The 26,433-nt window shown below is 44.2% G+C and overlaps 1 protein-coding gene, 1 non-coding gene and 1 pseudogene across 4 annotated transcripts in view; all 3 read right to left on the bottom strand.

Moving 5' to 3' along the window:
* B4GALNT3 (beta-1,4-N-acetyl-galactosaminyltransferase 3) overlaps positions 1-6,496 on the bottom strand; it is a 101,003-nt gene extending 94,507 nt beyond the window's left edge. For 2 of the 3 annotated variants that reach the window (XM_045830647.1, XM_045830648.1), the window contains exon 1: positions 5,931-6,496. In XM_045830647.1, coding sequence (XP_045686603.1) covers positions 5,931-6,099 — 169 coding nt within the window. In that variant the 5' untranslated portion in view covers positions 6,100-6,496. The remainder of the gene's footprint in view (positions 1-5,930) is intronic. The other variant, XM_045830649.1, reaches the window with a different exon arrangement.
* Positions 6,497-10,578: 4,082 nt separating this feature from the next.
* On the bottom strand, positions 10,579-14,321 carry LOC123813457 (annotated as a pseudogene).
* A 1,840-nt stretch (positions 14,322-16,161) lies between these two features.
* Positions 16,162-16,230, bottom strand: LOC123813591. The gene has a single exon (XR_006784779.1). It is a non-coding gene; the product is annotated as a small nucleolar RNA SNORD2 (small nucleolar RNA).
* Between the last annotated feature and the right edge of the window lie 10,203 nt (positions 16,231-26,433).

The following is a 26,433-nucleotide window of genomic DNA, read 5'->3' as shown; positions in this document are numbered from 1 at the left end:
TCATATGTGCACCTTTCCATACATATAAGATACTTCAATGAAAAGTTTAAACACACACACACACACACAAACACACACACACACACACTCAACCAGAGACTACAAAGACAATTTGCATCCTTTTCTAAAAAGTTGGTTAGTAGTTAAGAAATTTTTTTTAAACTTTAGGATAAAAAATTACTAAAAATCATAAGGTAAAAATAATACTCATTCTTACTTGTGTCGTGGATACTTCTAACACTAAAAGCAGCACTTTTTGGAATCTAAGAGTGTTAAAATTGAAAGATCTATCCACCTTGCTTGGCTCAGAAGTATAACATATTCCCTCTATATATTCCCCAATGCCCTCTATACACACCATCCAAACTATTTTCACCTCTTCCGGTAGTTTTTTATATCAGACAACATATAAATCTATTAATTGTGGATCACAGGGTCAAAGGAGGATTGTCTGAGAGTGCAAAAATGTATGGTTGGCCTACTTTAGATCTCATCATTCTTGGATATAAGGAAAAGTGCTCATGGAAAATAAAAGGGTAGATTTTGAGACTGGTGGAACTTGGTAGAGAAAGCTAGCCAGTGAGCAGCCAACTCCAAGAACAACCTCTAGGCCCCATTCCAAAGCAAACTGTACTATGGCGGCCGCACTGCTCTGCTCCATAAAGCTCAGCACTAGAGGGCAAGACCAGGCTCCAGGGCAAAGACATGGCCTGGAAAATTACTGCAGTGCAACTACCAGCCACTCCTAAAACCAGCACAGAAGTGGTTGCTTCAGAAGGCCTTGTGTCAAAAAGCAGTTATAACCACACAGGGTGCCTGAACACCTCCCAGCACAGGGAGTAGTAAGCAGCCCAGCACCGCCCAGCAGGTGAATGGGGCCTGAGCTCAGACTGAGGGGCCCTGGGTGGTGGACAGGATAGAAAGAGCAGTTGTGTCACTGCAATTCTGCTGGCCATGCAGGAACAGGGACTGAAGAGACCAGGGAAGAGACACCACATCTGGGGGTCTCCTGTTGTCACATACTGCATTCCTGGTATACAGTGATAGGGCCAAAGAAAACACATTTATGATAAAAAAAAGCATTGAAGGCTTAATTTTTTTTATCCTCACTAAAGACATGCTTATTGATTTTAGAAAGAGTGGGAGGGAGGGAGAAAGAGAGGGAAAGAAACATCAATGCGAGAAACACTGATCGGCTGCCTCTGACATGCATCTTGACAGGAACCTGCAACCCAGGCTTGTGCCCTGACCAGGAATCAAACCCTCAACCTTCCAGTTTACAGGATGACATTCCAACCTGCTGAGTCACACCAGCCAGGGTGATGGTTTAATTCTTATCCTTCAAATTCATGTTTAAAGGCTATTTTTTATATGTATTGTGGTACGTGGAACAACAACTCCTATGTTCTATTCTTAGATTGGTCACTGATAAACAAAGCATCTGCCAGTGGAAACAAAACTGTCAAGAGCTCAGAAATTCTAAGCTTACCATCCATAACCAGAAGATATCTGTTTGAGTGCTTAGTGTGTGACCAGATTTGAATACTGATTTGAAGTTATACACAGCCTTTGGGTCACCAGAATGGTAACATAAAGTCAGGTAGGTAGGACATAGGAACAGGAGCCAGAGGTAGCACAGGAAAGAGGACCAGCCCAGCCAGGGCAGCAAGAGACGGAGTCCCAGGCCACAGGGCACACGTGAAGCAGTTGTGCTTACCTTCTCCAACTCGCCTGTGCTGAGTTCAACTCTAAGCCACACCGTCCTCGTTCTGCCCACACATCTGTCTTGTTTGTTTCTCCCTCTCTCCCTGCCTGCATCTCAGAATACTGTTCTGCCCAAAGCTACCTCTGTTACTGGAGGGTTTATATCCTTTCCAAATCACAATGGCTGTGGTGACCGGGGAGCTGAAGCATCGGCCTGACACCTGTGGGTGTGCCTCCTCAGCCACTCCAAGTCAGTTAGAAACCACAAGAGCCAACCAGAGAGATGTGTTTGAGATTTAAGGCAGGGAAAGCTCATCAATTCCTGAGTTTGAGAATACTTGGGGTTCAGCAGGTAAACCTAGCACTTAAGAGGGGACATACAAGAATCGGCCTTGGGAGATCCAGAAAGAAGCTGGTGCACAGTGTCATTCAGCCCTGGCTTTGTGCCCAAACACGATCTCTTGGCTCCAGCATCAAGTTGGTCCCAGCAGGTCACTTATAGAGCAAAGAACCCAGAAACCATTTTAGTCCAGACCTCTGCCCTCAGGAGGGACTTAGCTAACTCAGTCTGAACAAATGGGTATAACCTGTTAAAACCTGCCAGAATGGGGAGTCTTTAACTTCCAATAATAGTCTGTTCCCAGCACTGCTTTTCAGCTGGTACATACTGGTACAGCTATACCAGTTAATAAAATACTGAAACACTTGTGAACAAGTTGGGATACAGTGACTACCCCAGGCCCTCTGAATGCCCCACTACCACCTTGTCCCCAGGAGAACTTCGTGACCCAGCACCTAAAGAGTGAATGTGAGCCACAGCAAGGGACCTGTAGTACCCTGTGTAGGCATCCCTACCAAAGTATTGTTGTCTTAGCATTATCCTTGCCTGTCCCACTCGATATGGCTACCCTATTCTAAAACTTTCAACTACTATTATCTATAAATGCCATTCTTTAAGGATGTTATTCTAAGTCTTTCATAATATAGTACCATTCCATATTCTCCTTCATACCCTCTGCACCAAACCCAGAGGCTCAACATCCGCACACACTAGCTTCCCCCACCTCTTGGTCTTTGCTTATACTGCTCTTTCTGACTAGAGTAGCCTTCTCTTTCTGTATCCATTAAAATCTTACCAACTCCTCAAGATCTCCTGAAGTGTCACCATTCCCATATCATTAATTGAAAAGGCTGTGTCCCATTACCAGAAGTGTCACAACAGCATCTAGATTCTACATTTGTAAAACTTAGTGAGGGTTTCACATGGGGATTATTTTTACATGCGCACCCAAACTCCCCTCCTAGAGAGAAAGCTGTTGAGAGGGCAGAAGCCATAACCTCAGTCATCACTGTATCTAAGTCACACAGCACAATGCCTTGCTTAAGGTATGTGCTAAATAAACATTTGTGTAAATGAGTGAGTGAACAGCTCTAATTATTTTGTCTCGGGGACCCATTTTCTATCTGTTAATGATTTGGGTTGCTTTTCTTTGAAGTTACTCTAACTGTGGTTGCATCTTTTTTTACATATGGAGCCCAAATTGCACACCATCCATATCTTAAACTACCGAGCCATTCCATAAAGACGAAGCAGGAAGCCTGCTCCCCTGTCATTACTTCACCACCCTAGGGTTTGTGACTGCCATCTCTCCATATACTTCTTCCAGCACCAGACTGATGTACCAGTCACACAGGGTCGAACAAATGAAAGGTTCTTGGTAATGAAGGGCAGCCCTAGAGATGACAGGAAAGCTGGTGGTATAGTGAGCTGGCAGGGACTGCTATAGAGAGGAGGCAGGGTGGCTTGTTGGGGAGCAGAGCCAAGATGGGACTCTGGTTGCTGTGGTCAAGGCCATGGGTACAGTCCTGGAAGGAGAAGTTTTACTACTCTGGTTGCTGTGGATTGGCCAGGCTGTAGAGGAGGGAATGCTAGCAACTCCCTTCCTACCTCACCCTGCTCTCCCTTCCGAGGAATAGCTCTGAGCTGCAGGTAAGACCTATAAGGACAAGGGGTCTTTGATACAAGGTGTCTGCACTTCTGATAAACAAAGAAGGATGGGAGACAAGGAGCCAGAAACCACAGCCCCTGTCTAAATTTCATTCCAAAAGGAAATCAAGGGAAAAAGTAGAACCCAATGGGATGGCCAGCATGAAAAGTCACCCTGTAGAGCCAACGGGTTTCAGGGTTCTAAGGGATCCATCAGTGTCCAAGCTTGGACTCTCATTAAAAATGATGGTTAAGGAAACAGAAAGCCAATTCTGAAATAGGAAACTGGGAACATTGTTCTGGAGAAGAGACAGTATGGAAAAAGAAACAAAAAATAAGGAAACCCAGTCAGAGTTAAGATTCTTCTAGAAGGGAAACCAAACAAACCCAAGAATTGATGGCAAAGGATGAGGCAGCCACCCGGTGCCAGAGTGTGAGATCTGATTATGGCAAACTGCTCCTGGTCTCTGCCGACAAAGCACACTAGAGGTAAATGTGTCGGGGGTGGGGGGGGAGTGGGGGGGAAGGGAGGTTACTGATTCCAGAGTCATGAAACAAATGTCTTCCTCTGTTTTTAATTTGTGCAGAGACTGTCACTGGCTGCCATACTAATAATATTGAGAAGGGGTGCCCCAAGGAGAAAAGAAGAAAGGTCTCTCCCAGGGCCTCCCACCTGCACACACTCCAACTGGGCTCATCCACTTGGGACTATGAAGGGAATGGAAGAGTAGATTCGTTCTGTCTTTCTGAGGGGAAAACAAGGCTCCGAAAAGGGAAGAACTAGCTATGGGAAGGCAGATCTGGGTCATCGGGAGGAAGAATTCTCCTACTTAGAGCTGTAGAACTGTCTTCCTCATGATATGTTGAGCTCTCTGAAAGAAACCTTGCAGATTATTTGGCCCAGCCTCCCCCTTCTACCTGAGAAGCTGCCATTTTTCTCTTGATTTCCCAACTACTTAGAGACAGAACCAGGATTGGAACCTCAGTCTCCCAACTCACAACTAGAATTATTTCAGCTGCAACACAGTGAGAGGTTCCACCATAAACATTATCTCTACCCTGAACCAGCTCAATTACTGACCCTAGTGATTCCCTCTTTGGTTACAGGAGACAAAGCACCACACCCAACTCTGGGCAAAGCAGCTGATGCAAGGACATGTCAGAGAATCTTCTAACCAGTAATTTCATCAGTTATTCCTTCTGTTTCCTGGGAGGGGAAAGTGCAGGCATGACAGATGTGCTAGAACTGTGAACTCTGCCCCTTGGACTTGGGAAGGGAATCCGGTAGTTCTGGGAGTCTCTCCACTTCTTCCAGCTATTACACTGACCTTTTACAGTCCCTGACACAATCAGAGTTTTACTTATTACTTCCACCAATAGTAAATTCTAAATCACATCGAAGAGCCATACCTGTTGAAGTAAAAAGAAAGAGACCGTCCCCTCCACATTTTCCCAGGAGGAAGCTGAGACACAGAAAAAAGTCGCCTTGACTAAGTTCAAAGGCATTAAGTGTACCATGTGCTGTGCATTGTTTCCTTGAGTAAGTTTTGGGAGCTTGGTGAATTACGCAGGGTTCCCAAGGAGGGCTTCAGATAACTAGCTGTAGGAATGGCCAGGACTAAGAGAGGGAACGGCTCAATGAGGAGGTGGGAGACTTGGAGGAAGAGGAAGGGGCTGGGAGGGGAGTAGCATGGTCTACGGGAAGCGGGGGAGGAGAGGTGGCTCTAAGAGGTATTGTTAAAAATAAAGAACCGCGGAAAATGCATCAGGAGAGGAAATGGAGCGAGCCTTATGAAAGCGGTGAGCAAAGTTTGGGCCGCGCAGACCAGGGCGCGTGGCCTCGGTTGAGACTGCCGAGGGCATCCCAGACACAAATCTACAGCCCGCGCGTGCACCGCGCGTGTCTCCTCCTGAGGAACTGCAAGCCTGGCGCCGCTGGAAGTGCCCCAAGTCTGGGCCAGCATTTCCACGGGGCAGGGGGAGCTTCTCTTCCCGTCACCCTCCGAGGAGAGAAGCAAGCAGCCCCGAGGATGCCCGACCCCATGTATCCCGGCGGCCAGGCCCAGCCTTGGCCCTTCCTCCCCCGGTAGGCAGCGGGGCAACGCCGGGCACCTGGAGACGAAAACGAGTTCAAAATCGGGTCTGAGGATGAGAGTCGGCTCTCCCCAGTGTTTGAGCCAGCGGTACTACCCGTTCCCACCTCCGCGCCCTCTCCCGCCCCCCGCCCGGTGCTACTTACTCCGGTTCAGGGGATTCCCGCCGACCTGGGCCGACGCCACCAGTTCCAAATAAAGAGTCCAGAGCCCCACGGACACCACGGCGAGAACCAGCAGCAGCCGGAAGCGCCGCCGCAGCAGCTTGACCGGGCGCAGGAGCAGGAGGAGCAGCGCAGCGCGGGGACTCCCCATAGCGCTGCGCCCCGGCGGCCGCCGCCAGCCCCAGTCCCAGCCCCACCGCTGGGCCCAGCGCCCCCGGCGCGCGGGGTCCCAACCCCAGTCCAGCGTCTCAGGGCTGAGCGGAGGCCGTCTCCCCCGGCCCCGCTCCAGCGGGACTCGGGCTCATGCTCCGCGCGTCAGGGGTCTGTCAGCGGAACGAGCGCCGTGCGCCAGCCCCAGGTCCCTACAGGAGCAGAGCCCGGCTCCTCCTTCCCGAGTGTCCTCCGCGCGCGACTCTCCTTTGCACGCCTCTCCCAGTCATAGGCGCGCTGCCTCCCTCCTTTTCGACTCGCTCTCACACACTGCCCACCGGGAGGTTCCCGAGGTGCCTGCCAACCCGCCCCTCCTCTCTCCCTCTCCAGCTCTGGCTTCCTCCCAGCTTTGGCCCCTGTGGCGCACCCACCTGTCCTGCCCCCGCCCAGGCAGGTCCCCGCCCCAGAGCACAGGTGGGCCCCGCCCCCAGGAGACCTGGGAATGAGACCGCGCGCGCAGCAAGCGGTGAGGCCCCAGGACTGGTAACTGGCGCCCCCCGCCGACTGGGGATAAGTGGGGTGCAGATGGGGTCGGGTTATGATGTGAACTCTGCATGACTGAAGGAAACTGAGGTACCTCCCAGGCACTGGATAGTGTTGCTACCCAAGCAGAAGTGAATCTGGGTAGATGCGGGGCGCAGGTGGGGGCTCGTGTTGGGGTGACGCCTGAGATTTTGGTTTCAGGGCCTTTTGTGGCCTACACCGATCCTACTCTCTACTTTAGGTAACAAGAATAGACATTATTAGTTGAGAGGCAATGGCCACTTGGTTCAGCCAGTTTCCTCTTCCAGGGAGGCTATGAAGACCATTCCTTCCCAGCCTCAAACACATCTCCAGGAGGCACTGGGAAGTTATATGGCCCTCAGGGTGAATCCCAGGTAACTTTTCTCAGACTGTGATGAAATACCTGTTGGGAGAGAGTAGATGGTAGAGGGTTCTGAAAAAGAATTAAAAATAAAAAAACGTAACTCACTAAAGTTGAAAAGATCATCAAGACATTCTGCAGTATTCTAGTTCTCTGCCTTCAGGCAGGTAAAACATTATCTGATTTAAATGAGATAATTAAGGTCCAAAGGAACAGAGTAAATTTCCTCAGGTCATTCAGAAGGTAATAATGTAATTTTATTTTCCACTGTTCCTCCTGAGAAAAATGATCAGGAGACGATGGAGAAAGTGGAAATACAAAAGCATTCTGGACACTTTAAAATCAAATTAATAACATGCAAATAATGTTCCAAGACAAGTTCATAGAACAGAGGGCTATGTTTTCCCTTTTCACTGTTACCACTTTAGTCCAGTTGTCTCTACTGGACTATTGCAAATTTTCCTCAACTGGCTCCCTGGACTTCAGGCTCCCTCACCCAACCCTAGCCCTTCTTGCTGCTACTACCAGCTAGTCTTTACCAAATTCTCTTACACATCTATACACCTGGTCAGAAAGATTTAATGGCTTCTCAGTACTTACTGATTAAAATGCAAACTGCAAATCTGAATTCAAGGTCTTCCAAAACCTTTTTTATTTTGTGCTCCAACTAAAATGAGTTTATTCACTGCCCTTCAACACATTTTCTTTTCTAGTTAGTCAGGTTTGACCCTTTCTGCAAGGTCCATTTTGGGTTCTATGAAACTTTGTTGGGCCAACCCAATCCTGCACAACCCTGCCTTCCTTGGAGCTTTAGTAGAATTTACAATGGCCTCACTCAGTGATATGGACAGACTCACTTTTGACCCCGACTTCACTATGAGGCTTCAAAAGTGGGAACTTCCAATCCTCAGTCTGTAGCATTACCCAGGAGGAAAAAATATCCTCTGCCCTTCAAGTTCTTCTGGCTGAACAAATAACCAAATTAACACAAAACAGATTAGCAGGACAAAAACAAATTAAAAGTTTAATAATATGTACACCTTCTGTATACATGGGAGAGACCCAGGAAAGCTAAGTAACCAAACTGGTGGAAGCCACCACCTTTTAAAATCAGCAAAACAAGCATTCAAGCAAAATAGAAACAGAGACATGGAAATAAAGGACAAACTACAGTGACCAGAGGGGAGGGGGAAGGGGGACAATGGAGGAAAGAAGGGGAAGAGTCAAGGAACATGTATAAAGGACCCATATGAGACAGGAGATAGGAAGGAGGAAACTCCAGAGGTGCCCCAGGGCTAAGATAAAGGACATCAATACAGGACACAGACCCTATTCCAAGCCCAGTTGTTCCTGCTTTCTGGAAAAGCACTGAATCATGGTGACTCATAAATACACCTGTGCAGAAGATGCTACACAACCCCTGCTTCATTATAATAGCATTATAATAAGTTAACATTGTGTGACCCCCTTCTCTGGTGGCCAATCAAGAAAAATCATGGGAGACCACATGCTTAGTAGCTTTAAAGTAATATAACTACTTGTATTGTAGTTATATGTAGTTGTATGTGCAATAAAAGCCCACCAAAATTAGCCAGGAAGGATCCGCCCTATAAGAACAGAATCCCTCCTGTCCCTGAGGTCAATTTCTGCTCAGTTGGCCCACTCCCATGTTCGGTGGAGTGTACTATCGCTTAACAAATCTGCTCTCTTTCTTTATGTTATAAACTCTGTGTGTTCGGTTCAATTTTTTGTCCTCGATCACCAAGAACCTGGTTACCAGTGCCCACCTGTGACACATGGACAAAGACAATGGGAGGGGGGAAAGGACTGAATGTGGAAGATGGGGGAGGGGGGAGAATAATAAGGGGGAAATGAGGACAACTGTAACTGAACAACAATTAATTTTTAAAAAACATTAAATAGCCCTGGCTGGTGTAGCTCAGTGGACTGAGCTCTGGCCTGTGAACCAAAGGGTGGCCAGTTCAATTCCCAATCAGGCACATGCCTGGGTTGCAGGCCAGATCCCCAATACAAGGCATGTAAGAGGCAACCACACATTGATGTTTCTCTCCCTCTTTCTCCTTCCCTTCCCCTCTCTCTAAAAATAAATAAAGGAATAAAATAAAATTTTTAAAAAATTTAAAAATATTAAATAAGTAAATAAATACCACCTTTGGCTAAAGACAAAGATGTTGGGTACAGAGAGTCAGTTACAGGAGTTTACCAGGATGAGCCCAGTAAGCAAGGGGAACACTGTTAATGCAGATTTAAGTCCACACCTTCTCCTTTGGTAGTGAGGGCATGCCTGGTACAGTGAAGGGAACACCTTTAGAAATTGAGATTCCCTTACAAATATAAATGTCCTTTTACAAAAGGTTACTTCTACTTGGTTTTTAGACTTCTCCCAGGTCAGCTGTTTCATAAAATTAACCAGCCTGAAACAACCAATATCCCAAAGTGATACATTCTGGATTGGCAAACTCTCCTCCTCTTCACAGCACAATGCCCATTTGTCACTCAGTGACGTTTGAGGGTGAAAGTAGCACCTGGAGTGAACATCCCCTAGAACTTTCAGTGTAGTTGTTTAGCAAAAGGTGAATCTGAGGGATCATTCTCTGATAATCAATAGCCTCAGGGAAATGTCTCTGTGAAGTTCCAAACCACAGCTGTGTGCACTTCCCATTTCTTTCTCCCCAAAAGACCAAGACGGGAGAAGCCAGCATATATGTGCAAGCTTGGCTGAGGCAGGTAGGAGGTGACCAGGGTCCCTGTAAATAGAGTCTCTCTCTCATTGGGGACAACCAGGCTTGAGACCGTAGGTAAAGCTGAGTCACTTTCAGGATTTTGTCATGGATACAGACCTCAAGACCAGCCCTCCTGACAGAACATAGGCAATCAATTCAATCAACCAAACCCTTGAAGTGTCTACTATGTGGGAACCGGAAGAGATGTAAAACAGAGAGCATGCTGTTACTTTAGAAGAAAAGCTATCCCACAGAAAAATGAATCTGACATTGTAAAGGCTCAGTTTTTGGTCCAAAAAGTAAATTACAAAGAAATTCAGAAAAGGAAAAAGATCTCTCTAGAGCTTCAATTCTGTGCCCTCCTCTTCTCACTTGCTGCACCTTTTCTCTTTCCCAGAGAGAAAGAGGAGAGAGGGAGAAAAACATCTATGTGAGAGAGAAACAGTGATCAGTTGCCTCTCGCACTCCTCCAGACGGGGAGAGGGGAGGAGTGTATACCGAACCTGCAACGCAGGCATGTGCCCTGATCAGGAACAGAACCTGGGATCTTTCACCTTGTGGAACAATGCCCAACCAACCAAGCCACCCCAGCCAGGGCATACTTTTTTTTTAGTTTAAATGCATTTTATTTTTAGACAACCTACATGATATTTCTTTTCTTAAAAACAATGCCTCCACTTGGAATAAATCAAGGTCAAAATAAATTAAGAGCTTAGGATGACATCAGTCTTGTCTATCCAAGTCCTGGTGTGTGGATGAAAAGCAGCAGCCATATACGATGACGGGTGACGGACCCAAATTGCCACATTTGTTAATACTTTTCCATTTCTAAACCATCCTAAAAGAAAGCCATATATGGGGTTGCACTGTCCTCACAGTAGTCCAGCAGAGCAACCATACCATCTGGATTCATGTTGTCACCAATCGAGAACTGTCAGCTTTTGAAATTAGCACAGATGTGCTTGATTTGTTCTGCAGCCCCTGTCATAAAAGGCTTCACTCTTTCTGGTCTCTGTTTCTCCAGGCTCCCTTTGATTGATTTCATGCAATCTTTTATGTACTGCTTGTAGGCTGGGCTTTTGTGAAGCTGGTTTTCTGAAAATGATGGTTTATGACAATATCAACACCAGTGATGACTGTGCTTTCAGTACCTTCACCCTCCGGGCTATCAGCGGAGGCCTTTCCACCACTGAGCGAGTCATCTATATCATCCTCTCTCCTACTGACCATCTTTCCCTCCACCTTCAGGCACAGCCTGTCTGCGATCTCCTGGATTGTGGATGTCATAGAATATCTCATCATAGCTGTTGAGGTCCTGATAGATGATCACAATGGTGGCTGGAAGAAGTGGATGCTGGCTTAATAGGAGTCCAGAGCCCGAAGTGAGCCCAGTGCAGCCAACACAGCACTCAGGGGGAGCCTGGGATAGATCATTCCTTTCCCTACTTATGGTGAGAGGGTGAAGGGGGTGGAGAGGGATAAGGAGGCCAAAAAACCCTTGTGGGTTCTACTCTCTCCCTCTTCTATTTTATTTCTTGCAGTGGTTGCCTCCTCAGCACTGAGATAGTCCTCACCCCCAGACCCTGAGTTCAGACTGCTTACTTGAAATCCCTTTTTGACTCCTAGTGATTTCATAGCAGCGGAGGATCTGGACTTTGAAACCTGAATTCCATTTTCAGTTAATTGAGCTAGCTGTCATCCTCCCTCAGGTCCAGAGACAAGCATGTGGGTTGAGGTATTCATGGTGACAAATTTTGGTGGCATGATATTGCCACCAATGTCTGTTTATTGTCATGCCAATTTAATGAGATGCTCACTGGTTGTTCTAATGATTTACATGGTCACTTTGCTTGCCCACTTCAGCCCTGGCACCTGACTCAGAATGGCCCAGGATCATATTGCAGAAGTTGCACCTGATAAGAAAAATAATTTCTATCATTTAAAAACTGATGAATGGGCTCTGGTCTTTGGCTTCCCAAGAATGTCAGAGTCAAGTCAAACCACAAAGATGGCAGGTCAAACCACAAAGGTCCTTTTTTCCAGATTACAGAGGCTTGGTTAGAGATGTCAGGCTAAACTTTCTAAAATTGGCCAAGGCTAGCCAAGAGACAAAAAAACCCGGTTTGCAGAGAATTCAAAGGGAAAGATTTCAATGAACACTAGGTATGGTAGCAGAACTCTTGTATCCAGAGCAATTTTTATTCTGGGCTATGTGAATATTAGAGTATAAGTAACTCCATGATCCCAGTACCACTCTTCCCATGTCCTAAAACCTGACATCTACATTGTAATGGGGCACCTTTGAGCTTACAGAGCATTTTTACATCTATATCATGTGTTTTATTTCTTACAACAAATGGGATAGCAAACAAACTTCATAAGCCTCGGTTTAAGATAACCTACACCAAATTCACATGCCCAGTAAGCGATATAATCAGAACTAGAGCCAGACCTTTAATCCCTGGTCTTCGTTCCATTGTACCCAGAGATCCTCTTCTCTGGCCTGACATTCCATAATTCCTTATGCCCATACAGACCTTCACTCTCCTTTTTTTACTTCAGGAACTTCTCTGCTATTCAAATGTATCTCATGGAGATAATGGTAGTAGAAATTCTGACCAGTCAGTGAGGATCTCTGGGCCATGGCTAAGCCAGTGGTTTTGTTGTTGTTGTTGTTTTATTGTATTTTTCAAATATATTTTCTTGATTATGCTATTACAGTTGTCCCATTTCCCCTCTTCACTCTGCTCTACCCTGAACACCCCCTCCCACCCACATTCCCACCGCTTTAGTTCATGTTCATGTGTCATATTTATAAGTTCTTTAGTTTCTACATTTTCCATACTATTCTTACCCTCCCCCTGTCTATTTTCTACCTACCATCTATGCTACTTATTCTCTGTACCTTTTCCCCCTCTCTCCTCCTCCCACTCCCCTGTTGCTAACCCTCCATGTGATCTCCATTTCTGTGATTCTGTTCCTGTTCTACTTGTTTGTTTAGTTTGTTTTTGTTTTTGTGTTTATGTTCAGTTGTTGGTAGTTTCGAGTTTGTTGTCATTTTACTATTCATAGTTTTGATCATCTTCTTCTTCTTAGATAAATCCCTTTAACATTTCATATAATAAAGACTTGGTGATGGTGCATTTCTTTAGCTTTTACTTTGTCTGGGAAGCACTTTATCTGCCCTTCCATTCTAAATGATAGCTTTGCTGGATAGAGCGATCTTGAACGTAGGTCCTTGCTTTTCATGACCTGCAATACTTCTTTCCAGCCCCTTCTTGCCTATAAGGTCTCTTTTGAGAAATCAGCTGACAGTCTGATGAGAACTCCTTTGTAGGTAACTGCCTCCTGTCTCTTGCTGCTTCTAGGATTCTCTCCTTCATTTTAATCTTGGGTAATGTAATTATGATGTGCCTTGGTGTGTTCCTCCTTGGGTCCAACTTCTTTGGGACTCTCTGAGCTTCCTGGACTTCCTGGAAGTCTATTTCCTTTGCCAGATTGGGGAAGTTCTCCTTCATTATTTGTTCAGATATCTTTTCCACTTGTCACTCTTCCTCTCCTTCTGACACCCCTATGATTTGGATGTTGGAACCTTTAAAGATGTCCTGGAGGTTCCTAAGCCTCTCCTCGTTTTTTTGAATTCTTGTTTCTTCATTCTTTTCTGATTGCATATTTCTTTCTTCCTTCTGGTCCACTCCATTGGTTTCAGTCTCAGTTTCCTTCCCATCACTATTGGTTCCCTATACATTTTCCTTTATTTCACTTAGTGTAGCCTTCACTTTTTAATCTAATTTGTGACCAAATTCAACCAATTCTGTGAGCATCCTGATTATCAGTGTTTTGAACTGTTAATTCAGATGCTCACAGAATTCAACCAATTCTGTGAGCATCTGATAGGTTGGCTATCTCTTCATCGCTTAGTTGTATTTTTTCTGGAGCTTTGATCTGTTCTTTCGTTTGGGTCATTTTTTATTTTTTATTTTTTTATTTTTTTTGGTTTTGACACACCTGTTACATAGTGAGGGGTGGAGCCTTAGATGTTCACCTGGGCAGGGCAACCTAGTCGCTGGGTTGTGATGTTGTATGTGGGGCAGGGGTCTGAGAGGGAACAATGGCACTTGCTCTGCTCTCTGCCGGATTTCAGTCACTTCCCCCACTTCCCCCAAGCAAATTGGCCCCTTCTGATGTTGATTCCCATGTGGGTGGACTTGTGTATGTTCTAGGACCCTGTGGGTCTCTCCAACAAATTCTCCTGGTAGGCTGGGAGTTTCTCCTGGCACCTCAAACCCTACAGGTGTTTTCAGTTGGTGTTTTGAGGCTTTATTTCCCCGCACTGGGACCCTAGGTTGCACAGTCTGTCTCACTCCCCGGTTTCGCCTGGTTCCCACTCCCCAGTTTCGAGGTCTTTCTCACTCCACACAAATGTGGGACCATGAGGTCCACCAGCCTCCTTGTGTGCCTCGCCCCAATCCACCACGTCGCTGGGTCTGCCCGCTGTCGCTCCACATGCCCAGGGTCCACCAGCCGCTGCCTGTGTGCCTGGGGTCTGCCCATTACTGCCTTGTGCACCCAGGGTCCGCCAGCCACCGCTCTTTTTGCCATGACCCCTCTCCACCAGGTCACCTGACTCCGCCCCTCCTACCAGTCTGGATGAATGTGTCTACTTTAATTCCTTGGTTGTTGGACTTCCATAATTCAGTTTTCTTTCAGTACTGGTTGTTTTTTGTTTCTAAATTGTTGCTGTCCCTATTTTGGTTGAGCGAGGATCTGGGCACAGTTTGTCTATCTACGCCTCCATCTTGGCCGGAAGTCCTTGCTAAGCCAGTGATTTAGACTGAGGTGTGGGAGGACTGAGTTCCTTTGAGAGAATTTCTAAGAGAGAAAGAATAGTGCTAAAGCTATGCCCAAGTGCATGTTCACCTTGGCAGCATTTATTTATCTCTTTTAACACATGTAAAGCATTCATACCCAAAGCTGTAGGTTTCACTGATTTCATTTTACAGATAGGAAAATAAGCTTAGCCATGGCTACTTGGCTCAGTGGATTAAGTGCCGGCCTGAGAACCAGAAGGTTGCCAGTTCAATTCCCAGTCAGGACACATGCCTGGATTGAGGGCCAGGCCCCAAGTTGGGGGCATGTGATAGGCAACCAGAAATTGATGTTTCTCTCCCTCCCTTTCTCCTTCCCTTCCCCTCTCTCTAAAAATAAATAAAATCTTTTTAAAAATTTTTTTAAAGAAAATGGGCTTAGAGATTTTTTTACCATTACAGCAACAATCATTTTTCTCTTTTCTTTTACATTCATTTTTATTGTGGTAAAGGGCTTGGAGATTTTAACAAAGGGCTCAAAGTGATCTAGGTGACTTGTATCTTAGATGGGACTCAAACTCAGGCTTGCTACTTCAGATCCAGGCCTTTTCTCTCTTTTTTTTTTTCCTTTGCACATGTTGTTACCCTGGAAGTTCCCCTGGAGAAATATATTCACCCTGGAAACTCTGAGCTCACTCTCAGCACATCTATAACTCACCCAGCCACATGACAATTCTACCCCTCCCCACCCTCATCAATGCTGCCTGCTTTGCTCTCTGCTAGAGAGATCTTTTTTCCTATTCCTTCCTTCCATGAATCCATCTTTTACAAATATTTCTGTAGAGTTCCTGCTATGGAGGTCAATCCCAGGAAAGGGTGGAAACTCTCGCTGAATACTTCTTATTGCCTGCTTTTCTTAATTCCAGTACAGTTGGGCCCTTCTGTCTCAATAATGGAAAGAATTTTACCAGCTCTGACCAAGCCTTAGCTGCTCCGTTGTTAACAAACTAAAGGGTTTGTTCGTCTGTGTGCATCAAAACCCAAACAAACACAAACAGGAGTTTGCAGTCAAGAAAATAAAGGTTTGTTTATAAGGAAATGACACCAAACCCAGAGGAACAGGTGAGCTTGTGCAAGGGAGAGAGAGATGGTTGAGTCAGGGTGCTGGATGAAGCCAGCTTGGATCAAAACAAAAGAAAGGAGAAAGGTCATATTAAAGAAATGAAGTTACTGCGTGGTCACAGCCATCTATGGTCCTAAATTTCATACTAGAAAGGGAAACAGATGACTATTTACCACCCCTATGGAAGATTACGTGCAAGACGCATCTTGGAGAGCCAAAGAAAATTTGAAGAAAGGTCAGAGACATTATGCTGAAGGGTCAGAATAAAGCATGTTAGCTAGAAATAATCCTGGGCAATTCACCTACCGAAAACTTAGGACTTCATCTTCCCCCACACAAATAAGTTACTAATGCAATCCTCAAGTGTGATGACCCAGACAGAACTATATGCTTCGAAGCTGAAGTTTGGCATCTATGGCTGGGTCTTGCTTTCCTTTTCTCTATTTTTTTTCTTTTTTTTATCAAGTGATCAGCAATGAGTATTCTCTTTATTTCAGGTCAGTGTCAAAAGATGATAGACATCATTTCACTTATTTTTTTTTAAATCATCACCCCCTGGCTGGTGTAGCTCAGTGGATTGAGCGTGGGCTGCAAACCAAAGTGTTGCAGTTTCGATTCCCAGTCAGGGCACATGCCTGGGTTGCAGGCCACAACCCTCAGCAACCGCACATTGATGTTTCTCTCTCTCTCTTTCCCTCCCTTCCCTCTCTAAAAATAAATAAATAAAATCTTTTAAAAAATCATCACCCAAGGATATGTTTATTGCTTTTAGAGAGAGGAAGGGAGAGGGAGGGAAGCAGAGAGAAAAATTGATCTGTTGCCACACATTTGTGCCCTGCCCGGGAATCAAGTTCCCCACCTTTTGGTGTACAGGACAAAGCTCCAACCCACTGACCCACCCTACCAGGGCGTCCTTTCCCATAATTATTACAACCTCTCTTTCTGCCTTCCTCCCCAAGGAAAAAGGATTCCCCAGAAAATAAGCAGACAATTATCCAAGTCAAAAATTAACTTTGACTTGTGGGGTTTTCACTGAGTAATACCAATTATTTCCCTGCACTCAGGTTTTCTTTGTTGCTGGGAAACTACAAAGACAAAGAGTGAATAGCACTCTTTGTTGCTCATTAGTTGGTGCTGAAACAAAGGCTAAATGAGCCTTCCCTGAAGCTCTACCTTTCTCAGACCAGTAACCCCACTAGAAAAATATTCTCACCCTCCTTGAGAAAGAGACTCTCCTATCTGCATCCTGCAGTCTGCTACTACAAATAATGGTGGAGGAATTAATTGTAGCTGAAGCTAAGGCATAAGGACCCACAACTCTGAGCAGCTTCCCAAGTCCTGGCACATGTTTGATGTTAGAAGCTCACCATGTGGTTCACCATGGCTCCAGGCCCATGGTCCTCAGTGCCCATACCTCTGAGTGAACCCTTGATACTTCCTTCTCTTTTTCCAAGGATACATCCCACTGGCTTGGTCCTCACAACTACAAACACACAGGTGTATACATACTTCCTTTTGTGAGGCTGCACAGATGGGTAGACTCGAGGGCAGCCTTCTTGCATGCCTTAGCTCTCTGGCATCACCTTCTGCAACACTGGGGGTGTCCCCAGCATTTCTACAATGAGCCATAGGTCTCTAGGCCTCCGATGTCACAACTTTTCCACTCTCTAACAGGGCTTGTCAGTGACCAGATCTGTTCTACATTCTATAATCCATAATTATGGAATATGTTCTTATTCCCTAGTCACATGAGGTTCTGCCTCTTCTAAGACCCATTCATCTAAGGATGCCTTCTTCTAATAAAGCAGAAATGGAATATAGATGTTCCTTCCCTTGCCAAACACAATCAAATGCACTCACCTGCTGGGATGGCTGCAGCAACCTGGTCAGGGCAGAATTAACCTACCCCATGGCTTTGCTAGGGGAGAACAATGATCCTAAAGGCCAGTACATGTGCAGAGTGCCACAAAACAGCTCAAGTGCTCAAGCCCAAGACGGGCTTTCTGAAAACCTTCTTTGTCTAAGTTCATAGGTCTAGGCTATAAACTCTGGTGAGAGAACTCCAGCCATGCCACTTAACACTCAATCACTGTGGCATCTCAGCAACATGTCTCGGTTTCCAGACGGTGATGCAGGGCACTGATGAGAGTCAGAGCTGTTGGTTTCGGGTTTCTCAGCCTTGTTATCTAAGGACCGGCTGCTTGGGATTTGATCAGGGCTGGTTTGGGAGAGAGGCAGACGCCGACTTTTCCCCAGAACAGACTACTCTTTGAGCTCTGCCGCCACCCGGACTGGGGATGGAAGAAAGAAAACAAAAATCCCCACTGTATGTGGTTGTCCGGAATTTAACTTGGCCCTGGAGAGGGAAAATGAAAGAGCAACATTGCTCTTCCACTCCTAACGCCCTCTGCAGACTGCAAACCTCATTAATGCTGCAACTGTCAGGATGGAGACAGGGTTAGGGTCTCGACTCTCAGCAGTGCGGGAGGCTCTCATCTCCTTCCTAGGTCAACACAAAGTGCCCAGTGGGAGTGTCTGATTTAAATGTTTTTAAACTGATTTGAGAGACAGAGGAAAGGAGAGATAGATTTATTGTTGCACTTATTTATGTGTTCATTGATTGATTCTTGTATGTGCTCTGACCAGGGATCAAACCCACAAACTTGGCTCATCAGGATGATGCTTTCACCGACTTATCTACCTGGCCAGGGCTGGGAGTGTTTGATTTAAAGGCAGTTTGCAAAATGTAATTGAAACAACATTCTCATCTGGCTAAGAACAAGGACAGTCAGTGAAACTAGTCCTGTGAGGAAGTTTTTGTTTTGTTTTCCTGCTCCCTCCGGTATTAGCCACATACACAGTGGGTGGTGGTGGTGGAAGGTGGTCATGGCAAGTGTTGGGCACCAGAAACAGTTTTTCGGAAAAAGCGAAGTGCTGAGTTTTTCTTAAACATTCATTTTGCCCTGGCACTTCTAAGTCTTCTGCCTTGACAAAGACTCTGCTTTTCAACCAGGTATCTTATCCTCCACAGAAGACTGTCATTGTAGGTCAGTGAGAGATGTACATGGAAATCCTTGTGTTCTAGGTCTTTTTAGAAAACAGTTCACACTCTCAACTCTCCTTCAGAGTATTTAGAAAGTGAACTCAGAGACTTCAAATCAGTCTCTGAATTGTGTTTCTCATCTAGGTCAGCTACCCTTTGCTATGCAATGTCTAATTCCAGTGTTATCTTGGCTTTCTAGGTTGAATATTTTGCTTTTAGGCAAGTTTGCCCTAAATTCCATAGTATTCTCAAGGAAGATTACTCCTGATTTTAGAGACCTCTAAGGAAAAGAAATCCCCAAACATTCCCACCATTAGCAGCTGGAGTTATGGGAAAGCATGAGATCATGTTTGGGAGAAGACCTGGGTGATTAGTGGAGAGAATCCAAGTCAGAATCCTGGGAACAGCAACACCGATGGGACGAGCGAAAGAGGAGTCAGAGATAAGGAGCGGGCAAGCCCAGCAGACAAAGGAGTCAGATGAGCACAGAGAGCTGAGAAGCAGCAGAGCAGGGGCAATATCAGTGCAGATGTGGACAGGGCAGCACCCTCAAATGCCAGTGCTCAGGAGGTAAAGCTAGGAGAACAGCTGTGATGCACCAGGACACAGGAAGGGATGAACTCAAGAGGGGTCTTGTCAGACTGAGTTGACGTAAAATACAGAATCCCAAGGATATTATAGAGGATTTAAACAGAGAACACATAGAGAAAGAAGAATTTCTTATAAGGTTGTTTTGGGGGGAAAGGAGTTCATTGCTTTGGCATGAAACAAGAAAAAGAACAGAGCCATTTGCACATAGAAAACATGGCTATTTTCTTCATAAGCTTATCAGGTACAGGAGGTGTATGGCTGGTGTGGGGAACCATTCCAGTTTAAGTAAAAGAACTCCAGACCTACCAGTTCAATCTTGACTCATTTTTTAACTTGGAGCCAAATGAAATCTTACAAAAGTTTTCACAACAGTGCTACACTAGGTTTATTCAGGTTCTAGATCCCTTTATGTAATATTTAGTTATCCCTTTCCAAATGTCAAGGCAAGGTTGCCAATTAAGAAGCTCTGGAACAGTCAACATAGCAGTATCAAACTCATAGTAATTTAAATTAGCCCTGATGTGGTTAAAAAGTAAGTGATCAGTGGATATGACAGTTATGAAACAAAACGGGAAAAGAATGTCCAAAACCAACACAAGGCCCATGAGAAACATCAGGGTTCAGTATGGAGTCATTGGGGTACAAAAACTATAGACTAACCCAGTCGAAATGGAGTGGCTAACTAGGAGAACTGGGCTGCATGCACACAGGATTGCTCTGTATGATTTCTTATAACCACATGATCTAAGATAGAAAGATACTGTATTCCCCTTATCCAGGAGCCCCAGTGGATGACTGAAATCATGGACAGTAATGAACCCTATGTATACTGCATTTTTTCCATAGATACCTAGGATAGAGATTAATTTTTAAATTAGGCACAGTAACAGATTAACAATATGACTAATAGTAAAATAGAGCAATTATAACAAGATACTGTAATAAAAGTTATGTGAATGGTTTGGGGGCCGTTGTTAAGTAAAATAGGGTTACCTGAACACAAGCACTGTGATATCATGACAGTTAACCTGATAGCCAAGGTGGCTGCTAAGTTTGTGCAGCCTGGATATGCTGGACAAAGGGGTGGCTACTGTCCTAGGCAGGATGGAGCAGAACAGTGGGAGACTTCATCATGTTACTCAGAATGGCATGCAATTAAAAACTTATAAATTGTTTACTCTTGGAGTTTTCTATGTAATATTTTTGGACCCATGGTTGACCATGGGTAACTCAAACTATGGAAAGTGAAACTACAGATAAAGGGGAACTACTGTAGATAGATAGATAGAGGTGAGTTGACTTACCAAGCGTATTATTTTATAACAAATATTTGTCCAAACTAAAAAAAAATATTTAGCACCCAACTCGAAATGATTCTGTTACAATAACCTACATTTCAATATTAATTGGGTCTATCTCTCAATTTCATATTCTTGGCCAATGGTTGGTTAGTTCATGTGTCAATGCAACATATTTAATAAAAAAAAAGAGAGAGAGAGAGAGAGAGAGAGAGAGAGAGAGAGAGAGAGAGAGAGAGAGAGAGAGAGAGAGAGAGAGAGAGAGACTGGCTCAGTTTTTTTAAAGCCATGTAGCCCAAGAACCAAAGAGGAATGGGTGTCACGACCTGCAAACAAAAGCAGTAATTGCTGCCACCTGAAGGTCAAGCTCCCAGGAGGCTTCTATGGGAAGGGCAGTGGGTTTCTCAGAAACAATGTTAATCCACACACACACATCCTATTTAAGATGTGAATATTATTACCTGGTAGTTAAAAAAAAAGGAGTACATAACTTCTAAAATGAGGGATGTCCTATACACTAACACAGGTAGGCTGTGATGTCACCTGAGACAGGAGGTGAAAAGGCACTGCTCCAGAAGTCCAGGTTGTGCTCACACTTGTTTTTTGTGTGGCTAAACTGAAACTAAGCCACTGGTCAATCCAGGAGTGGAATACTTCACAGCTTAGACCATAATGCAATATTTTAATATAGAGACTTAAAAACAACACACTTTTGAAACATTTTCTTTCCAGTATCTCCATTCATTTAGCAGCCAGATCCTCCCTCCCGATCCATCTCTTCGCCTACCCTTTTCCCTGATAGTCTGTCTTTGTAGATCCATTTTTGCCCTGTGCCCTTAGGTACTTGGGAAGTTAGGAAGGTACGTGAGCAGATTATGACTTGCTACAATCCTAAATAGTTTTCCATTGGTAGTCAATCTAACTTGATGAACCCCTCCCTCATCAAGACCTCTCCTTCACAATTTTATCACTTGCCCCTTATCGGCTCCCTCCCATCTTTCCAAATGTTCACTCTTCTTATCAACCTCCCATCACATCAATGCCCATCTCTCTTTCAGTGGATGGCCTTGATTTTATTTCCTCTATAAAAAATGAGGCATTCACCCCTTATCTAGTCGTATTGCCTCCCTCAGCACTGCTCTCATTCTCCTCCAGCATCTTTTTCATGAACATCCCCTCCCTTTCATCACTCTATTGTCAATACCTTCCTCTGCCTTTTTCCTTTTAGTCTATAAATATGATTATAGTGTCTCCAACCTAAACCCATCAAAACTCCTTTTATCAACTCTAAAGCTACTTTCCATCTTCTTCCTTGTCTCATCTCTCAACCTAATATGGGCTGACCTCCATCTTCACTTTACTGAAATTGCTCTAACTTCACCTGCTACTAAATTGCCAAATCTCAATTCTAATTTACCTTATTTTTCTGCAGCATTTGACAATACTGCCAACCTCTAACTTCTCATTCCTTGAATTTCTCATTCCTCTAGGTTTCCAAACACTAGTTATTCAGACCATTCTTTATTTTTATTCCTCACTTAAGGACACATTCATTGATTTTCTTCTTTCTTTTCTTTTCCTCTCATTGATTTTAGAGAGAGGGGAAGAGAGGCAGAGAAACATCAATGCAAGACAGAAACACCCATAGCTACCTCTCTTAGGCTCCCTGACCAGGGACTGAACCAGCAACCCAGCCATGTACCCTGACTGGGAATCAAACCTGTGAACTTTCAGTTTACTGGACAATGCTCCAACAAACTGAGCCACACCAGCCAAGACTCAGACCATTCTTCTATTACTAGGTGTCTCCTCTGACCATTAGGTTTCCACACCCCCTCCCCCAGCCCTCTTCTTATTCTGTATGCTTCCTATTTCTGACCTTATCAACATCCTAGTTCAGATCAATTATTTCAATTATCTTCTATATGCTAATAATTCCAGATTTCTGTCTTTAATCTTAACCTCCCTACTGACCTCACTTATTCTTTTTAAATTATATTTTATTGATTATATTATTATAGTCATCCCAATTTTTCCTCCTTTTCTTCCCTCTACCCAGCATCCCTCATTCCCTCAGGCAATCCCCACACCACTGTTTATGTCCATGGGTCATGTGTATAGGTACTTGGGCTACTCCATTTCCTATACTGTACTTTACATCCCCATGGCTATTCTGTAACTACCTATTTGTACTTCTTAATCCCCTCGCTTCTTCACCCATTCCCCCCACCCCGCTCCCATCTGGCAACCATCAAAATGCTCCCCATATCCATGATTCTGTCTCTGTTCATCAGGTTGCTTAATTGTTCTTTATTTTTTAATTTTTAAATATATTTTATTGATTATGCTATTACAATTGTCCCATTTTTTCCCTCCCCCTTTATTCCCCTTCACCTGCACCGCCCCGCACCTTAGTTCATGGGTCATACATATAAGTTCTTTGGCTTCTCTATTTCCTATATTATTCTTAACCTTTCCCTGTCTATTTTGTACCTACCATTTGTGTTTCTTATTCCCTGTACATTTTCCCCCAATCTCCTCCCTCTTTCTCCCCACTGATAATCCTCCATGTGATCCCCATTTCTATAATTCTGTTCTGTAGTTGTTTGCTTGGTTTGTTTTTGTTTTTAAAAATATTTTATTTATTTATTTGTAGAGAGAGGAGAAGGGAAGGAGAAAGACAGGGAGAGAAACATCAATGTGTGGTTGCCTCACACGCACCCCTACCCCCTACTGGGGACCTGGTCTACAACCCAGGTATGTGCTCTGACCGGGATTCGAACAGGCAACACTTTGGTTGGCAGACCTGTGCTCAATCCACTGAGCTACATCAGCCAGGGCTAGTTTGTTTTTGTTTTTAGGTTCAGTTGTTGATAGTTGTGAGTTTATTTTATGGTTCATATTTTTTTATCTTCTTTTTCTTAAGTAAGTCCCTTTAACATTTCATATAATAAAGAGTTGATAATGATGAGCTCCCTTCACTTGACCTTATCTGGGAAGCACTTTATCTGCCCTTCAATTCTAAATGATAGCTTTGCTGGACAGAGTAATCTTGGATGTAGGTCCTTGCCTTTCATGACTTTGAATACTTCTTTCCAGCTCCTTTTGGCCTGCAGGGTTTCTTTTGAGAAATCAGCTGATAATCTTTTTTTTTTTTAGTGACTTTTTCTGTTTTATTTTTATTTTTATTTATTTATTTTAGAGCGAGAAACATCAATTGGTTCCTGCACCCTTTTATTCATTCATTGGTTGATTCCTGTAGGTGCCCTGACCAAGGATCAAACCTGCAATACTGGCTTATCAGGACGATGCTCTAATCAACTGAGCTACTCCACCAGGGCAGCTGATAATCTTAACGGGAACTTCTTTGTAGGTAAGTAACTCTCTCCTTTTCTCTTGCTACTATTAAGATTCTCTCCTTATCTTTAATCTTGGGTAATGGAATTATGATGTGCCCTGGTGTGTTCCTCCTTGGGTCCAACTTCTTTGGGACTCTGAGCTTCCTGGACTTACTGGAAGTCTATTTCCTTGGCCACACTGGGGAAGATCTCCTTCATTATGTTCTCAAATAAGTTTTCAATTTGTTGCTCTTCCTCTTCTCCTTCTGGCACCCCTATAATTCAGATGTTGGAGCATTTAGGGTTGTCCCAGAGTTTCCTTAGTTTCCCTTCACTTTTTAAAAAGTCTTGTTTCTTCGTTTTGTTGTGGTTGAATGTTTATCTCTTCCTTCTGCTCCAAATCATTGACTGAAGTCCAGGTTTCCTTCCCTTCACTATTGATTGATTCCTTGTATACTTTTCTTTATTTCATTTTACATAGTCTTCACTTTTTCCTGTATTTTCTGAGAGCATCCTGATAACCAGTGTTTTGAACACTGCATCTGATAGGTTGGCTATCTCTTCATTGCTTAGTTCTATTTTTGGAACTTTAATCTGTTCTTTCACTTGGGTCATTTTTTTTTGGGGGGGGGGAATCCCCCACACCTGTTATATTGTAAAGTGTGGAGCCTTAGGTATTCACCAGGGTGTCAAAACCCACGTGGCTGTGTTGTGGCGCTCTATGTGGGGGAGGGATCCGAGGGGGAACAATGCTGCTTCCTCGGTTCTCTGCCAGCTTTGTCACTACCCCCTGCCTCGCTACCCACAAGCAAATTGGGCCCTTCTGATGCTGATTCCTGGATGGGTGGGTTTGTGTACATTCTAGGACCCTGTGGGTTTCTCCAGTGAACTCTCCTGTGAAGCTGGGAGTTTCTCCCACCACTGCAAATTTCACAGGTTTTTATAGCCAGAGGTTTTGAGGCTTTATTTGCCATGCTGGAACCCTGGGTTGCTCGTCTATCTTGCTCCTGTTTTCCTCCCGGTTTATCTGCATGCAGATGTGGGCCTGCTTGGTCCTCCAGTGGCTGCCTTGCCACAAGTCCTCTCCGTCCTGGCTGCCTGTCTCTGATCCGCCCCTCCTACCAGTCTGAATGAATATTTCTTCTTTAACTCCTTGGTTATCAGACTTCCCTACAGTTTGATTCTGGCATATCTGGTAATTTTTTTTTTCATTTGTTGTTGTCCTTCTTTGGGTTGTGCGAGGAGGCAAAGTGTATCTACAGACACCTCCATCTTGGCCAGAAGTTCTTAATTTGTTTTTTTAGATTCAATTGTGGTTAGAAATGTATTTATTGCCACTATATTGTTCATAGTTTTGATCTTCTCCTTTTTCTTAATAAGTCCCTTTAACATTTCACATAATAATGGTTTGGTGGTGATGAACTCCTTGTTTTTTCTTGTCTGGTAAGCTCTTTATCTGCCCTTCAATTCTAAATGATAGCTTTGCTGTAAAGAGCAATCTTGGCTGTAGGTCCCTGCTTTTCATGACTTTAGTGTTTCTTGGAATCCCTTCTAGACTGCAAAGAAAGTTTCTTTTGAAAAATAAGCTGACAGTCTTATGGGAATTCCCCTGTAGGTAACTATTCCTCTCTTGCTGCTTTTAAGATTCTCTCTTTATCTTTAAACTTTCGCATTTTAATTATGTGTCTTGGAGTGGGCCACTTTGCATCCATCTTGTTTGGGACTCTGTATTTCCTGGACTTGCATGTGTATTTTCTTCATCAAATTAGGAAAAATTTCTTTCATTATTTTTTCAAATAGATTTCCAATTTCTTGCTTTCTCTTCTCCTTCTGGCACCCCTCTGATGTGGATGTTGGAATACTTGTTGTCCTAGAGGCTGCTTACACTATCCTTCTTTCTTTTTTTTAATTTATTTTGTTCTTGTTGTTCAGAGTGGTTGGTGTTTACTTCCTTATGTTCCAAATCACTGGTTTGATTCTTGGCTTCCTCCACTCTACTGCTGTTTCCCTGTAAATTGTTCTTTATTTCAATAGTGATTGGATCCCTTTGTTTCTGACTGGGTCTTTTTTTATGCTGCTTGAGGTTCTTTGAGCAACCTTATAACCAGTGTTTTTAACTCTGCATCTGATAGATTGAGTATCTCCATTTTGTTTAGTTCTTTTTCTGGAATTTTGATTGATCTGTTCTTCTATTTGGGCCATGTTTATTTGCTCATTTTGGCAGCCTCCCTGTGTTTGTTTTTGTGTACTTTTTTGTGTACTAAGTAGAGCTGCTTTGACTCTGTATTTGGTAGTATGGCCTAATGTAATGGGTCTCCTGTAGGGTCCAGTGGCATAGCCTTCCCTATCACTCAAGCTGGATTATTGGAGGTGTGCCATTTGTGTGGGCTGAGTACATGCTTCTTTTGCAATTGAGCCTTGATTTCTGTTGGTAGTTCAATGGGAGGGATTTTCCCAGGCCAGCC

This window comes from Phyllostomus hastatus, unplaced genomic scaffold (genome assembly GCF_019186645.2).
Source record: "Phyllostomus hastatus isolate PE091 unplaced genomic scaffold, TTU_PhHast_1.1 phas_contig_152, whole genome shotgun sequence".
In the NCBI taxonomy this organism is placed as follows: Eukaryota; Metazoa; Chordata; class Mammalia; order Chiroptera; family Phyllostomidae; genus Phyllostomus; species Phyllostomus hastatus.
Note: the sequence above shows the minus strand (reverse complement) of the source record. Positions and strands in the feature narration are given on the sequence as shown.